The sequence below is a fragment of the Lissotriton vulgaris genome, chromosome 10 (genome assembly GCF_964263255.1).
Source record: "Lissotriton vulgaris chromosome 10, aLisVul1.2, whole genome shotgun sequence".
Lineage (NCBI taxonomy): Eukaryota > Metazoa > Chordata > Amphibia > Caudata > Salamandridae > Lissotriton > Lissotriton vulgaris.
Genome location: NC_141698.1, coordinates 815,887,384 through 815,904,669, shown reverse-complemented (window position 1 = coordinate 815,904,669; position 17,286 = coordinate 815,887,384). Strand labels below are relative to the sequence as shown.

General features: G+C 41.1%; 1 protein-coding gene across 1 annotated transcript in view; it reads left to right on the top strand.

Annotated features, from left to right (window-relative positions):
- The window catches only part of EGFR (epidermal growth factor receptor), a 414,372-nt gene that overhangs the window by 324,637 nt on the left and 72,449 nt on the right, over positions 1-17,286 (top strand). Inside the window, exons 14-15 of the mRNA XM_086941735.1 lie at positions 8,910-9,000; positions 16,307-16,464. Of these exons, the coding sequence (XP_086797861.1) occupies positions 8,910-9,000; positions 16,307-16,464 (249 nt within the window). The remainder of the gene's footprint in view (positions 1-8,909; positions 9,001-16,306; positions 16,465-17,286) is intronic.

The following is a 17,286-nucleotide window of genomic DNA, read 5'->3' as shown; positions in this document are numbered from 1 at the left end:
TCATCCACAATGGTGTTAGGCTGCCTGCAGGGGACTAGGCAAAGCCTTACAGACAAACCATACTGCACTTAAGGCCTAATTACAGTGACAAAATACCATAAGGACCAATCATCCGAGTCCAGCGTAACATAGCTAACTAATCTAGCGTGTTGGATTTGAGAATTACTGAATTAGAGATTGGCTTTCTAGTTGCTTTTCCCCCCCAATACTCCCCATTCACATGTATATAAGTCACTAATTGTTTTATCACTCAGTCACAATATTTCACTTTATGTCACAATTTTCACGGATTTGAATTGATGCGCCGTACTTGTAAATAATTTCTATGCATAATTTAAGGAGTCAGTTAAAAACAAAAAGATAAAACATGAATGAAAAATAATTCACTGATTAAAAACATGTTCTGACCCTTTCTTTGGTGTGGTTTGCACTTAATGATTTAATCTAGAGTCATAATAAATAACACTATTATGCCGTAAATATGTTTTGAGATACGCACAGTATTTGAAGCAATTTTGTACATACCCGACAGGACCATTGTTGATAATATCATAATTACAGTGTCCGGCAAACTTAAGTCCTCCCGACAGGTCTCGGTCCTGGGACCAACCAACCTCCGGTCGGCGGTCCCGACCATCTAATTAGGATGCGACTGGACACTGTTCTATCGCATTCCTGCATTTCCCTATGGGAGCATGCATTACAGCCGTAAACTGTACTGGGGTGCTGTTCATCCCTGCACCCCATGGTAGGCACCTCAAGGCACCTACGGGAGGCCGCACACAAAAGGGGACCCCGCTGGAGGCCCCCAAACCCACTTTCTGACATTGTTTCCATGTCAGAAAGGACAGCATAGAAACATGCCGGAAACCGTGCATCGTAATCCCTAGGGCGAAAAGACTTGCCCTTTGGGATTACGAGCCGGTTCCGACTGGCCAATGGACTACTTTAGCCCGTAGGAATCCAGTCTGAATGACCAGCCGGTTTCAGTTCCGACCGGCTGATACATAATCAGCCGGTCAGAATTGAAACCGATGATGGGGACAGAAGGTTGAAGGCTTTCCGACCTCCATCATAATCGGTCCCTCTGTATTCAGCCATGCGCAGTGGAGGTTGGCTGACTGCAGTAAGTTTGGGCAGTGGGGTACCCACCCATGAGGTAGCGATAGCGCCAATATAGTTAGGTTAGACCTTCCATAGGGAAGGAATATTTTTGTTTTCTTAATAACTTTGGTATCATCCACCTTAGCTCCTTCTGATTTCCCATTGTAATTCTCATAGTAAAGCTTGCTCTCTGATACAGAAAATAGTAGCTGAATAGATTTACACAAAGTTTGGAAAAATGTTAGAATTCTACTCAGAACGCTAAATTCTTCTTATTTGGGGAAAATCTGTTCTGTAGTTTTGAGAAATTAGTGATAAAAAGGCTGCTTATATGGCCACGAAAGGGTAAAACACCAAAGCGTTATCTGAACCTTTTGTGACCAGATATACTCTGATTGGTCAATTTAATCCTGATTAGTTGGACACATCAACAATATGTTGTGACAGCTATTACAGGATTCGGGGACATAGTCTCTGCATCTCGAAAATAAAGTAAAAAAACACATAGTGGGGACAATGTGAGAATACCCTGGCCCCCAAGGGTGAGGTTTGCCCTCGCCCTTCCCAGACTGGCTGGCTTCATCGTGGACAGCATATCGTGGCAGCCATACCAGGACTCAGGGACATGGACCTCATTGAAATGCATTGTAGTGAAAGTGTGTTTCTTCACATATGGAGGCTGATAGCAGATTTTTATCATAATGTAAATCATTTGATGGTGATACCATTCTAACTTTATTAATTATGGTGTGTTCTAATGTGATATTACCCCGTGGAAAATGCTTATCCTCTGCTAGGATTTGCATGTATGCTGGAGATAAAAAGTTTTCTCAGGGTTTTCTCATAGAGGCTATGGACGTTGCTACAGAAGCTAAAATGAAAACACATTTTCTATATGTTCATACTATCTTACTCAGCCATATGAGAATAAAGTCTGATATTTCGAGTAAAACATGTACTTCCAACAATAAGAGCATCCTGTCAGTTGATTCCCCAGTGTTTTCTGTGATGTTTTGCCACAGTGTTCTAATGAACTGGAGTGAAAACATTCTGTATTTAAGACAAAAGTGTGTCATACCTGAAGGCTATTTTGATGGAATCAAAGTAATAAAAGTGAAAGCGTTTCCTACAGAGAATACTGCAGTAATTCTATAAACCTAAAATGAGGACACAGTTTCTATAAATACTCAAATATCTTCTTCTTCAATGTCGAAAGAAAGAAATCTGTTTTGCTAAGTGATACACATACTTCCGAAACCATCAGCAGCCTTTTAGTTGATTTTATGGCAAAGGACGGAGGCAAATATTATGTATTTACCTCTTTATTGCCACACACAAAGAGGCAACAACTAGAACAATAACTTTAAGAATTAGAACTTAACCAAGATTCTAATATATATGAGTCACAAACAATCAGCCATCTTCCTTCTTTGTTGCTGCTCACACATCAGATAAATAGGCTGAGTGTTAACTTAATCTTTCACACTTGTGAAATGGTAGATGGTTTTAATATTTATGAAATTATCAATAACAAAGCCAAAGTATTGTTTTAACCCATTGAGTGCTTCTGTCGGCCAATGGCTGTCGCAGCCCTACCTCCGCAGTGCTGTGCTCGTCCGTTGGCTGACACGGCCCGCCCACTTGATTAAACCACCGCACTGTGGCAGAATTGCCACTGCGGTTAAGCTAAGCGGTTAATAGGTTTAGAATCATAATTCATTAATTAATTATAATGTGCATAAAGTTGAGAATTAAACTGCTTTATGGTTTGAAGTTTTATAAATAAAATGCTTATAAGGGATCATTTTTCCATAGGATTGTACTGAGACACAGTATATTTACAGTTAACGTTTAAGGAGACGCAATATATGTACTGTAATTACATTATAGTTACCACTTAAGAAGCGCAATGTTTTTTCTGTTACCGCTTTAATGAGCAGCAGTAATTAGGCCAAGTAAAGGGGTCCTGTGAGTAGTATTTGAATTATTTTATATCAAAATATATTTCACTTTAACTAGCATAGAATAACAGTGTCGAGTCAATGGTTAAGCAGACATGAGCTGGGTTTTCAAAACTCAGCCGCGTTAGCTTTCACAGGGAAGGAGCTTGTCTCTCAGTAGCACAGGCGGCAGCGTGAGCCGTGTACAGAGAGCTTACAATGTTGTAAAGGCAGTGCGTGTGCCAGCTCGAGCCGTATGAGATCAAACTGAGCTCAAACAACAACTGGGGACTCAAGTTAGTGTATGCTTAGCGCACATCTGTATAGAAAGGCAGGCTGCGTGTGCCATTCAAAAACACTAGAAATAAATTAAGGAATGGAAATATTTTAAAGTAGAGCAGAAGATATTTAAGCCTTACCTCATCGCTGCTGTGGGATGTTTGGTAGTTTTGATAAGTTGGGGTTGCCATAGCAGTGTGAGGAGTTTCAGCGGCCATTTTGAAATGAGCGGCCTCAGCTAAGTATTACAGTAATAAGGGCGGCAATATTTTGGGGAAATAAAAATATGTTTTTCTTTTCAGTTAGGCACACTGTTATCAGTCAGTGTCAAGGATCAGCTATTTGTAGAGGTGTGTTTTGGGTATTGTGGTATGAAAAGTGAATATTATAATTTTGCAGGAAAAATATTACGTTTTATAAGGATGTTGTAGATGGATACTGTTGAGGAGTTGAGTTTAGATGAGAAAGTTTTGGCTTGCTGTCTCAAGGTTATCCTCTCAGTTAGAAAAAAAGATTTATGAATGTGTGGAAAGAATGCTTCTTAATATCAGGAGTAGGGAGCCTCGTACAGGGGAGGAAGATTTTTGGACTGTGAAGTAGGTAGAGTTGAAGTTGTCAGGTTCTAATACCGTCATAAGGCCACGCAAAAAAGAAAGCAGGTGGAAAGTAGAAATATGGCTAAAATGAATAAGGACTGTGAAGCAACTCAAGCTAAAAGGAAATAGGCAACTTATTTGGAGTTGAATGAGAAAGCGGCAATAAAGGCAAAAAAAGGGAATCACAAAGCGATTGCTTGTGATGAGATGTCATCAAGTGGAGATGTGGGGATAAGTTGTTCCTCAGAGTTTGAGGATTCTGAGGTAGAGAATTTAGATGTGACAAAAGGAAAGAAGGATCTGACTAAAAAAGAATAGAGGTTGCTTAATCTATTGGGAGAAAGCATGTTTATTCCACATTTGATTCAGCACCTTCTGTCCCCTCAATGGACTCCTACGGAGTATGTTGCACAATATGTGCAATATTGGCTATGGTGGGAAATGCCTAAAGAGGTATGCAATAGATTGCATTCAGAGTGTACAAAACCTTCGTTGGAACAACAAGATTGCATATACCACTGAGTTGGATGCAATGTTGTTGCCTGTCTTGAATAGGTCTGGTAGCGATCCAAGAAGGGGGTTAAACAAATGATCAAAAGCATTCCAGGATAAGCTTCTAGATGTTTTTGGACCATGACAAATATTTTTGACATATGTAAAGATTCATATGCAAATGGGGTAAAGTTGAATGTTGAAGAGCTGAGGCAATGGGTGCACAGGGTGCGTTGCCTTCTGGGCAATGCAAAAGCAGCGTTGTGTGAAGGGACGAAGAGTATCTTCATAAAGATTGAATCTACACTTGAAGTGTTTGCAAATAAGAGGCTGATGTGCAGGCCAAGGGTCTTTTCTTTGGAGAGGAATTTGTGAAGGACATGGCCAAATATGTTGGTGCTTATAATACTATACAAAAAGTGCAGAGAGATATACGCAAGGTTGTTGACAGGGCTGAGAGAGTACGGGGTAGGCTTCCCGGCCGAAGATAGGGAACAAGAACATCATTATTGGAACGCTTCAGACCCTCCAGTGGGTATTACTATCGGGGGTATTATCCCCACCCACAAAGAGGAAGAGGAAGGTCCTCCAGGAGCATACGAAGGGCAAGAGAAGCGCAACGTATGTTTGCAAAAAGGCCCTTTATATGCCCCAATAAAGTTGGGCTGCAGACTCACTCACTTTGTTGGACATGAGAGGGATATAACATCAGATCAATTGGTGTATCAGACAGTGCAGGGTACAAAATAGAGTTTGCAGAGGATCCAGAGCAGGGGAGTTTCCCAAGACCATTAAGATTTACAGAAGAGTGGACAAAACTGGTAGTGATGTTGAAGCATGAATCGCTTTTCCAGTTATGGAGTCACAATAATAACCCAGAGCATATCTGATTTCCATTACCATCCCTGTAGAAAGTATGAGACCACTAATTAACCTAAGAAATCTGAACAATTGTGTTCAATGCAATCTTTTCTAGATGGAGGGATTCCATTTGCTAAGAGATATTTTGAGAATGAGAGACTGGTTGACTCTTCTGGATATCAAAGATGCCTACTTAATGATTCCTATTTTTCAGAAAGACAGGAATTATCTAAAGTTTCAATGGAAAGGGAAGATGTGGAGGTTCACCTGTCTCCCATTCAGATTGACATCAGCACCATTGTGAGTCACCAATTTGAGGAGACCAGTGACTGCATGGTTGAGATCAAGGGATGTGTGTCTGATTGTTTACTTGGATGATGTTTTAATAACAGCAGAGTCAGGAGAGTTGGCTTTAGAACAGACAGAATTGGCAGTCTGGATTCTAGTGGATTTGGGATTTGTGGTGAACAGTGACAAGTCTTATCTGGTACCAAGTCAGGAAATGCAATTTTAGGTTTCCAGGCACAGACATTGGACTCTGTGTTGAGGTTACCAGCAGAGAAGTTGAAAAGAAGGTTTTGGATAGCAGTTTTATATCTCTAAGGCAGTTGGCGAGAATGCTGGGTTTAATTCGGCATTACTTCAGGTCCAGCTCCACTTCATTATTGAGTTCTGTAGAGATTAAAGGCTGTACATCTCAGGAGGGGACTGAAGTACTCCCAAGCAATTCAGTTGAGTTTGAAAGCAAGGGAGGACTTGGAATGGTGGCAGAAGAATATGGTTGCATGGAAGAGCAATTTTTGGTGTAGTTCCAGATGTAGTAATAGAATCAGATACCAGTCTTCAAGGCTGAGGAGCAAGATGTGGTCTGAAAACAACAGGAGAGGCACGTCCGGAGAAGGAGATGCATATAAATTATCTAGAACTTGTTAGCAGGGTTGTTTGCAGTGAAGAGTTTTGTAAGGGACAGTGTGAAGTGTTGTCTGTTGTTGAGAATGGACAATGTGTCAGTGGTAAGGTATGTGAATCGGTTAGGAGGTCCACGGTTGAGGGCACTGGCAAAATTGGCAAGCAACTTTTGGCATTTTTGCCTAGGTCAGAACCTTATGGTTTGGGCACAGCATATTCTGTTGCTCAGCAATTGCATGTAAGATTGGAATTCAAGAAGTGAGCGAGACTTGAGCAATTGGATGTGGAACAGGGAGGTGTTCAGAGCGCTGGAGATGACATGGAGACGTTTTCAAAGTATCCTTTTGAAAGCAGATTGAATGTACAACTGCCAAATTTTTACCATTGGAAACAGGATCCGGAGGGGTGTGCAGTGGATGTTTTTCTGCAGGTTTGGGGTCAGGGACGCAATTATTATTTTTCCCCTTTCTCAATAATTCAGAGAGTATTAACGAAGATGAGAGGGGAGCAGGCAAATCCGTTGCTGATAGCTCAGTTTTGACCCACACTGATGTGATGAGCTCACTGGTGGATGATCCAGTACTTCTAACAGGTTGTGTGAGATTATTAGTGAAGCCAGAAGAAGAATGTCACAAATTGGTTCTGAATAGTCAGATGCAGCTGATGGCATGGATGATTTCAGGCGAATATGGCAAGTGTCAAGATTATCGTCTGAGGCTTCTAAACTCATCAAAGGATCTTGGGCTCAAGGGACCACAAAGGCATACAGACTGACATGGAAAAAGTAGGTTTGTTGGTGTAGTGGAAGGAATTTGGATCCAATATCAGCAACTTACTCAGCCTCATAAAAGGAATTTGCTCTTCAAAGAGTATTCTAAAAATAACTTTCTTAATTTTATATTTTAGAAGTGTAATTGGTTTGGTCATGGTTTGGCCAAACTTGAGTGGTGTCAGGAACTTCAGGCTGGCAGCACTTTTTGGGTATAGTAGAAAGATATTTCTTTTAATGGAAGCTGGTACAATATCTTCAGTGCCTTTTATTGTCCTCATGCATACTCTTTTATGCAGAGTGTTGTGTGCTAAAATATTTAATGGTATACTCATGCTTCCTCATTATATTGGAGTGCTGTGAGGCTCCCCGAATCTCCACGTGATGGTGGAAACATGCAGGGAAGAGATTGATCCATTTGGGACTCTCTGAGCCATCAGAAACCCCTGTGTCATTAGAATCTTTGAGTATTAGTATGAGTAGATGAGGTTACAAAGAGGAGGTCTCTGTCTTTATCTTCAATATGTCAAGAATGAGCAAATGATCAATTTGTTGATTGCTTCTAAGAGAAAAGAGGGCCCGGGAAGCATGAAACACTTTTCTCAGTTATGGAGAGAGTCTCAATGATAACCCAGAGCATATCTGATTTCCATCACCATCCCTGCAGAAAATTTGGCCAATACTGACAGAAGAATAGTTGTCCATGGAGATGTTGATGGAAGAGTACATCATTTAGTTCCTTGCTAGTAATCAAAGGATTGTGCAGCAGAAGTAGTTGATGAGGTAGGGTAAATTTAAGGACAGTGTTTCAACAGATAGGTTAAGCTTACTATGAGGTGCACAGTGAGTGTCTTGTGGGCGCAGAGGGTTTATGATGTATAAAATCTTGGTGTTGAAGCCCATTTTGCCCATTGAGGCTCATGTAGGATACAGGCAGTTACTGCCAGTGACAATTGCTTTAGATTTTCATATGACAGATGGGTACATTCAAGTAGTGTGCATATTGCTGTGTATGTTGGATTATTGTGAGACGAGGAACCAATAGCACTTCCAATTCAGTAGCCAGATTTGTGTATTCAGATATGAAGATGTTTGTTTTGACCTTGAATATTTTGTTTGTTGACTCTTTCCTCATGATCTACAGATTGCCAAAGCCAAAATCAATTGTTCGCCATTTTTTCTTGTTTTTCTATGACTTTTTTATCTAAGGGTGGCTAAGTACAATGGTGCTTTTAGTTGTATGGGGCTATATGTGTGGTATTGGGTTGTAGAAGTAATTCATGTCTTCCTTGACCAATATTTATTTTTTTGTCCAATTTTGTTAAACTACTCTGTTTTCATTTTTGGGATTTTTGTGCACAGTGTTTTGGAGTTCATGTAACTAGTTGGTATGAAACTTTCAGAACTGAGTCGCAAGGTGATTAAGGGGTGATTCAGCCAGTAATTGACTTCTGACAGTTAGGATTGTGGTTCTTTGCAATACTGAAGTTCAGGTGGGTTTAATACTTTGATTAGTGGAAATATTTAGGGCATACTGCAGAAAATATGTGCACATACAGAATTCTACAACGTTTACAGTACATGCCCTATAGATACAAAATGCCATTCAAATGGTAAGCGAGGAGAGCTGTTTAAGACAATGCACAAGAGATGACTCTTTTATTGAGAATGGTTTAATAGTGATTACAGAAACAAAATAAAGTTTAACTGTATTTCAGAACTAAAGTTTAATTTGTATGACTGTACCACTAACAGATAAAAGTATAAACCCCCATGGCAGAGACAACGATTAAGGTGATGATGTTGGAGGTGCAAGTAAACAGTTTACAAGTTTGATAGTTTTTCTCTTATCTCACCCTAGTAATTGCCCTCTCTTGTCGCATTGTATAAAAATAATCACTATTGTATTTTCATTAATACATATTTATGTACATTCTGTTCTCATATTTATCACTGTAGGGTGCCGAGGGAATACATTAAAGACTCTAAGTGTTTTCAATGCCATCCGGAATGTCTAATTCAGAACAAAACTACAACTTGCACTGGACCGGTAAGAGTATAACAGACATTACAAATTTGTTAGAGAGCACTGTAGAATAAATAAGTAAAGGTTCTACATACTTTATTTTCCTAGTTGATCATGCATTCTGTGTGATCAACTTAAAATCGATGCAATGAGCATACTCTATATTGCATCAGGAAACGCTTTTCCGGTGTGCCCCTCACAAACGTTTATATATATATATATATATATATATATATATATATATATATATATATATATATATATATATATATATATATATATATATATATATATATATATATATATATATATATATATATATATATATATATATATATATAAACAAGAAGAGTTGCCTCCAAAGAAGAAGCCACACCACGGCAAGTTGAACCTTTTATTTGTAGAATGCAGGATACACAGACCAGCTGCTCCTTCGCAAAAAGTCATTCCGCCAAACACGTTTCGGGCGTGTGGTCGCCCTTGTTCACTGGCATGGGGAGAAGGCAGCAAACGCACCACCTGCGCAAATTTAAATATCCCGCCCCAGTGGGCGTATGCGCGATTTGCATGCTGGTACCTGTAGTGCATTTTGTAATGTTCACCCCAGTGGGTCGCATGCCTTGCCCCAACAAAATGTACATATTCCTACCCAAGTGGGCTGCTCGAAGCTGACAGGGCTGGTATCCTGCCCATACTCCTTCCACAAAGCGGACTTGCCATCCCCGCAGCGTCTTTGATTGTTGTCGCTGCCGGCCCGCCATGATAGCAGTGGGGCTTCCTCGCGGCGGGGCACGCCGCTAAACACGAACAAGAAGAGTTGCCTCCAAAGAAGAAGCCACACCACGGCAAGTTGAACCTTTTATTTGTAGAATGCAGGATACACAGACCAGCTGCTCCTTCGCAAAAAGTCATTCCGCCAAACGCGTTTCGGGCGTGTGGTCGCCCTTGTTCATTGGCATGGGGAGAAGGCAGCAAACGCACCACCTGCGCAAATTTAAATATCCCGCCCCAGTGGGCGTATGCGCGATTTGCATGCTGGTACCTGTAGTGCATTTTGTAATGTTCACCCCAGTGGGTCGCATGCCTTGCCCCAACAAAATGTACATATTCCTACCCAAGTGGGCTGCTCGAAGCTGACAGGGCTGGTATCCTGCCCATACTCCTTCCACAAAGCGGACTTGCCATCCCCGCAGCGTCTTTGATTGTTGTCGCTGCCGGCCCGCCATGATAGCAGTGGGGCTTCCTCGCGGCGGGGCACGCCGCTAAACACGAACAAGAAGAGTTGCCTCCAAAGAAGAATCCACACCACGGCAAGTTGAACCTTTTCTTTGTAGAATGCAGGATACACAGACCAGCTGCTCCTTCACAAAAAGTCATTCCGCCAAACGCGTTTCGGGCGTGTGGTCGCCCTTGTTCACTGGCATGGGGAGAAGGCAGCAAACGCACCACCTGTGCAAATTTAAATATCCCGCCCCAGTGGGCGTATGCGCGATTTGCATGCTGGTACCTGTAGTGCATTTTGTAATGTTCACCCCAGTGGGTCGCATGCCTTGCCCCAACAAAATGTACATATTCCTACCCAAGTGGGCTGCTCGAAGCTGACAGGGCTGGTATCCTGCCCATACTCCTTCCACAAAGCGGACTTGCCATCCCCGCAGCGTCTTTGATTGTTGTCGCTGCCGGCCCGCCATGATAGCAGTGGGGCTTCCTCGCGGCGGGGCACGCCGCTAAACACGAACAAGAAGAGTTGCCTCCAAAGAAGAAGCCACACCACGGCAAGTTGAACCTTTTATTTGTAGAATGCAGGATACACAGACCAGCTGCTCCTTCGCAAAAAGTCATTCCGCCAAACGGGTTTCGGGCGTGTGGTCGCCCTTATTCACTGGCATGGGGAGAAGGCAGCAAACGCACCACCTGCGCAAATTTAAATATCCCGCCCCAGTGGGGGTTATGCCTGTAGTGTACTGCATGCGCCATATGCATGTGCTGTCTTCTCCACAGATTGAGGCAGACACCAAATTATTGCTCCAAGTTGGGTTTATTTGAAGTTTATTTCCACCATGTTAGCCATAATACGTTTTGGCCGTCACATGTGGCATTAATCACATAAAAAGTGTGTCTCCATTTTTCTTTTTTTTTATAATTAGTGCAGCACCTTAGATACTAACCAAATACTCGTCATAGACATTGAGGACAGACTAGTATTGAATTTCTGCAAATTGGAAAAACATGCTTATACTTCAATTATATATTTGTTCATTTCAAATAATTCAATACAAAATTTATGGTCAAATTGTGATTTCATCAAATAAAAATGTTGTTTGAAGTGAATTTCAATATTATGTCGTCCAAACTCTTTCCAAAATTTCACATATCTCACCCCAGCCAAAAAATAACAAAAAACTGAGCCCAAGTGGGCAAACCTGAGTACATTGGTTTTATGTCTATGTTGGTAAATCAATACTTAGCAATTACACTACAAATGAGAATATTGCACATAGGAACTAAAACAAAACCCAGGCTAAAAAGAGATAAAGGGAAGAAAATAAATACTCTTGTCACTGAAAATAACATCAATAATGCCATTTGATACTCAACATAAAGCCAGCCTTGGTGAGACCACAGAATTGCCTGATTAATTACGAACACATGAGTACATCTTTGTCAGCATTTAAGCCACTTTCTGCTCTGTATCTAGGGCCCGGATGTACCATGTCTCCAGTTGCCTCAAGCATACATAGGGACGTAGAGTTTTACTACTCCTCACTCCACATTTACTTACCTTGCCGATATGTTGATTTTGTTGAACTGATATTCATACAGGTTGATATTTAAACTTTAACACTGTAGTGTGACATTAATAAAGGGGTCCTGATATATTACCACAATAGGTACAGAATAGCTGAGACATGGCATGCGAAAAAGGATTTAACCGAGAGTCCCCGGACACTCAGAGTTGCTCTAACTTTCTGTAAGAATTACAAAAACCCAAGGGATTCCAAAAAAGCAAGCAAGTGTCCACCCATATTAATCCATTAGTTTGTATTTTTCTTTCTTCTCTTTTCCATTAGTGTCCAGTATAGTAATATATTATGTAGTGACTACCCAACATTCTGTGGGACATAGTTATCTTCCAAAGATACAAATAATAATGCAAAGAGTGTGCCCTTCTTCCTAATTTCAAAGAGAGCAGTCTAATTTCAGCTAATGTATCCACACAAACAAACATTGGCAGTGCCAATAAGTCTTGCATTTCCGAGAGTTAGAACTAATGGCGCTGTGAATGACAATGTCTTTTACCCATGTGTTTTGGTGTGCATCACATTAGGTAACAGTAATGTGATATTAATGTGTGTGCATCACTGGATATTGTACAGCACATGCTGTGTGAATAAGTGATGCAAAGTAAGATTACAATTCCTGTAAATTAGTTGCACTCAAAGAAATTGTGTCCCATCAGATGTGCATGCTGAGTGCTTGCTATTTAATACAGAGACTGAAGGCAGTTCAGAGATCTGGTCCACCACAATATGAACACTATGCACAGCATCAGGAATGGACCATAAGCCGGAACCACGTATAGATACTGAAGACCCAAGAGGGCTACTAGAACATGCTCATGTAACTGGCATTTGATCACGACTATTACCGTCAATGTGCAAAAGATGCTTCCTCTAAATATACGCTAGATGTGTCTACATTCCAGTATTGTACTTTTTTTTTTTACTCTGAAGTGGCAAATGGATGCTGGGCAGCGCATCTTGCGGCCGTCAATCACGGTACGTATGTTGCCCTGATGATTCCGGGTATACTATGGACAGGTGGCTCCTCCTGGGAGGCAATTATAATAGGGCACTCTATTCAAATCCTAACCTCTATCCGCTGACGGGCTCAACTAAGCCCTCAGTCCACACTTGGCATGCCGCCACTAAAACCCTAGGGTGGGGGCAGAAACTTTCGTTGGGAGCCCCCTTATGGGACTCCGAAAAGCTGGGTAATCTATGGAAGTCGAGGTGACTTGATAGGTGGGAACTCATTGGGATCTTGCGAATTAAAGATATGTGGGAAAAGGGCAAATTGAAGACATTTGCCTCTCTACAACAACAACATGAACTAGTTGATTCAGAGTGCTTTCAATACACACAGGTATGTCACACGCTGTAATCACACCTCCCCAGGGGCTCCTCTCCCCCTGAATACTCCCTGTTGGAAGATAGATTACTGGGTGGTCACCTACCTGAGAAAACCATCTCACTAACTTATAAAAAATTGATTAATAATATGGCGGATCCCCTCCAGCCACTACGGCAAAAGTGGGAAAGGGATGGTTTCGAACTGGCTGATGAAGAATGGCAGAAGGTGGTATCTTCCCCTAGAGTGGTGACAATCTCAGCTAGACTCGGGTTAGTGCAGATGAAAATTCTCCATTGGGTGTTCATTACGGGGCCCACTTCTGGTTCAAATGGGGGGGGGGCTGAGGGAGGAGAATTTAGGCGAGGGTGTGGCTAAGAAGGCACATTCATACACATTATATGGAAATGCAAACACATACAATCCTATTGGCGGCAAGTACATGACATACTGAATGATGTACTCACATTAGTCCTTCGACCAGAAGCACGTAGATGCCTCCTGAATATATGGGAGCCTATTGATCTGAATAGTTACCAAACACAGTGGGCTATATTGGTAGTAATGTTGGCAAAGGGGAATATTGCTCAAATGTTGGGAGCGGTGCAACCACCCCCGGTGGAAGCCTGGGAAAAGGACCTTGACTGGTGCCGTATAGAGAAAAGACTGTTTACATGGCCCGGGTTTGCCCTAACAAATGACCCGGAATTTGGAGCCTGTGGAACTCTTACCGAGGAGATTTCTGTAGCCCACCATGTAGCATTGATCAGGATGATTCTCCTACCCAGTAACTTGTCCTTGCAGACTAATGTTTGCTAAGATGTGTTACTCATTGTCTGTGCTGAGTACGAATGTAATTATTCCTCTTTTCTGTATATCTTATGGTGAGAATGTTAATAAAAAGAAATTAAAAAAAGATCACAGATGACCAATGAATCGCAATAGCACCTCAGCACTGCTAAAGTATAGACTTCTATTGTGTGTGCAAATACCTGACACTGCTGATTCTTGAATGATTATAGCACACATGAAAGAAGTGCTGAATTACATATCAGTAGCTCGTAAACTTCATATCTACATTACAATACATCTGCACACAGAGTCAACCTGGAAATCATCATAGGTACGCACATACTTCACAAATACACACACAGCGGTGACCGGCAGATGCTTGTGGCATGTTGCTGACTTGGCACTGATTCATGGGCCTAATAATAGAACTGCCCATTGTTTAGATAGAGTGGAAAGGGCAGGAAGGGCAGCTTTTGTCCAGCATAAACAGCTCTTCTTGCACTTGCAAGTGCGATCAAGGGGACTGTAAACATATGGGATGGGGAAAAACTGTTGCTGTCTTGGGCAAATTCTCTTGAATGGACGTTTTCTGCAAGGACCATCATCATTCGGAAGGGTGTAGAGGAGGTACAATCTATAAGTTCATAGTAAGAACAGGAAAACATGCATGGACAGTACAAAAAAAGCACACTGGTGCAGTCTACCTCAAACCGAGGGCACATTGCGCTCAGATTATGAGGAACAGCACTGAAGGCACTAGCAGGAATGCAGGTTCTGTCACACATTGCTAAGCCCTGTAGGTAAATGCTGCAGATATCATTTACAAGCAGTGCCCTCCTGCCTCTGATAGCTGAGTTAAAATACAGCATAAGGTACGCTAGTTCTTCAGCAAACAGTATCAGGACAGAACACTTAAGGGGGGCACTGTGTTACCCCACCTTGTTCCTTGGCATGTCTGCCATAAGTGCTGGGGAATCAAAAATCAAGCAGGGGATCATTGTACAGTGGTTATCTGGTCCTAATCTTGGCTCATGAGCAAAGGATGCACTGCTTCATAGTGGCAGCACAGCATGTAGGGAGCTGTAGTGTAATTTAGCGAGTGCAAGTCACATTCGGTGCTGCTGAAGGACAGGTTAGTAACCCCTGGCTAAAGGGGCGTAGCCCTTTGCTCTTATTTTAGTGCCTGTTACTGTTAACTCCAAGGCAGCCCCTTTACCCCCATGTCATTTAATAAATGAATGCCTCATGCAAGTTCCTTCCTACCTGCAGCCCGCTACATAAATAAATAATTACCTCATAAACGTGGATCATGAAGCGTCTGAGGTAGTGGGAAATTGGTGATGTGCTGACAACAGCGATGTAGATTAGATCTCACTCGGCCAAAAGTGTGACCAGAGACAATTGCCTACTGCATTATGGGGGTGGGGGGGACAGGAAAAGCCACCTTCCTCCGCTCCACTCTGCCGCAGACCTGATCAACGTAAAAAATAGTTCCCCAAAACAACACATAAAACAGAGTTGTGTAAGGTTAGAAGTAATAGGGCAATGCCCAAGGTGGCACAAAGAGGGCAAATAAGCCATTAGCAAGCAAGCATTTTTGAAAGAGTATCGAAGGGGTGAAAAATAAAAAAAGCAATGGGAGGGCTGTTATCCCACAGACTGACTATATAGCATGTCTCGAGAAACAGCGCATGCGCCTGCCTAGTCTCAACCTCACAAAGGAGAGCTGTGATTTAGTATATAAAGAAACTATCAGATTTGAAACATGGGAGGACTAGAATGAAAAAAGTGACATATTAATAGTTTTCAGCCTTGAAAAAGTATAGGATAAAGTAGAGATAAACATTTTAGCTGGTCTACTATGAGAAATGTCCTATGAAATGTGAATAAACGAAATCACCGCAAAAACAAAATTGCTTGATTGCTTCCTCCATTCAGTTTAATTGAAAAACACATTCAACTCATCCATCAGTTTATATAAGTAATGATTCAGTGAACCCTGATTCTCCTCAGACTATGACATTTGTTATTGATATATATATATATATATATATATATATATATATATATATATATATATATATATATATATATATAAGTGCGTCTAATATATATATATATATATATATATATATATATATATATATATATATATATATATATATATATATATATATATATATAATAGATGCTCTTAAGCTGTGAACACTTTATTTAACAATCTTATTAAAACATTGAATAGCGGGAAGTGCATATGCTGAAAATATAATTATTTTATCATGAATAATATGAAGTGAGAAATTTGTGAGATACAATATAGGGGTAAAATAAATTGAATTCCTTCTGCAAAAAAACAAATAGTTGTGTCCATTTCTGCCTTCATTCATGTTCAGTGGATTTTTTTTAGGGTCCGGATAATTGTTTGGCCTGTGCCCATTATAAGGATGGACCTCATTGTGTAAAATCCTGCCCAAGTGGAATAATGGGAGAGAATGACACATACATCTGGAAATATGCAGATGAGAACAAAGTTTGCCAGCTGTGTCATATGAATTGCACTGAAGGGTGAGTACAACAGTAAAAATGTAAGTAAGCAGATGTGATTTTTTACATATACACACTTAGTTTAACACTGCTTCAGAACAAACTTTCCAGATCCCTATGTAAGAATAGCCTTGAAGTCAAATTGAAGATTGTTCTGTACGACTGTTGCATGTATTTTTAAACTTTCAAGCCTTAGTTTGTTTTTCATCAAGGTTGGGAGGCAGTTGGAGTATTTTGTAGGGTAGGCTGCCCAATCTGAAGTTTTTCAGTTCTATGTTGTAAGCCTCTATATGGATTTTAATACTGCTGTTAGGTAGTCTAATTTCCATGCTCCACTAATGGGTCAAGCCTCAGTGTGAAGTACCAACTGCCCAGGGATAAGAACAACTTTTGGGATCTGCAGAATGATTGTATTTTCACATCTATTTGGGACTTCAAACATGCTTATACTGTAGTTCTGAATAAATCAGGGTGGAGAAAGGTGTACTGAGGAATTAAAGTTAGTATTGGAGCAGGTGAATTTTTTGGCGACGTGGGCTTGTGGCGAAAGGTTATATTCCAGCAAAGAGCTGAATGTGGGTGCTAACTCATCTAGAGTGAGTTTAAAAGCTTGCTTTCTGGGAAGGATATCCAAGATGGAACATCAAAGCCTAGTATTTCAGTGTCATTGCCAGTGTCTTTTTGAGGGGTTGAATTCAAGCATGGCCACAACCATTCAGGTACTAATCACTGTGAGATGTTTCAGAAATCTGCCTCTCATGATTTGCTAAATTAAACTAAGCATCATCGGTGTATCAGTGTATCGAAGTACCACAGCAAGCTACAAGATCCCTTAACGGATAC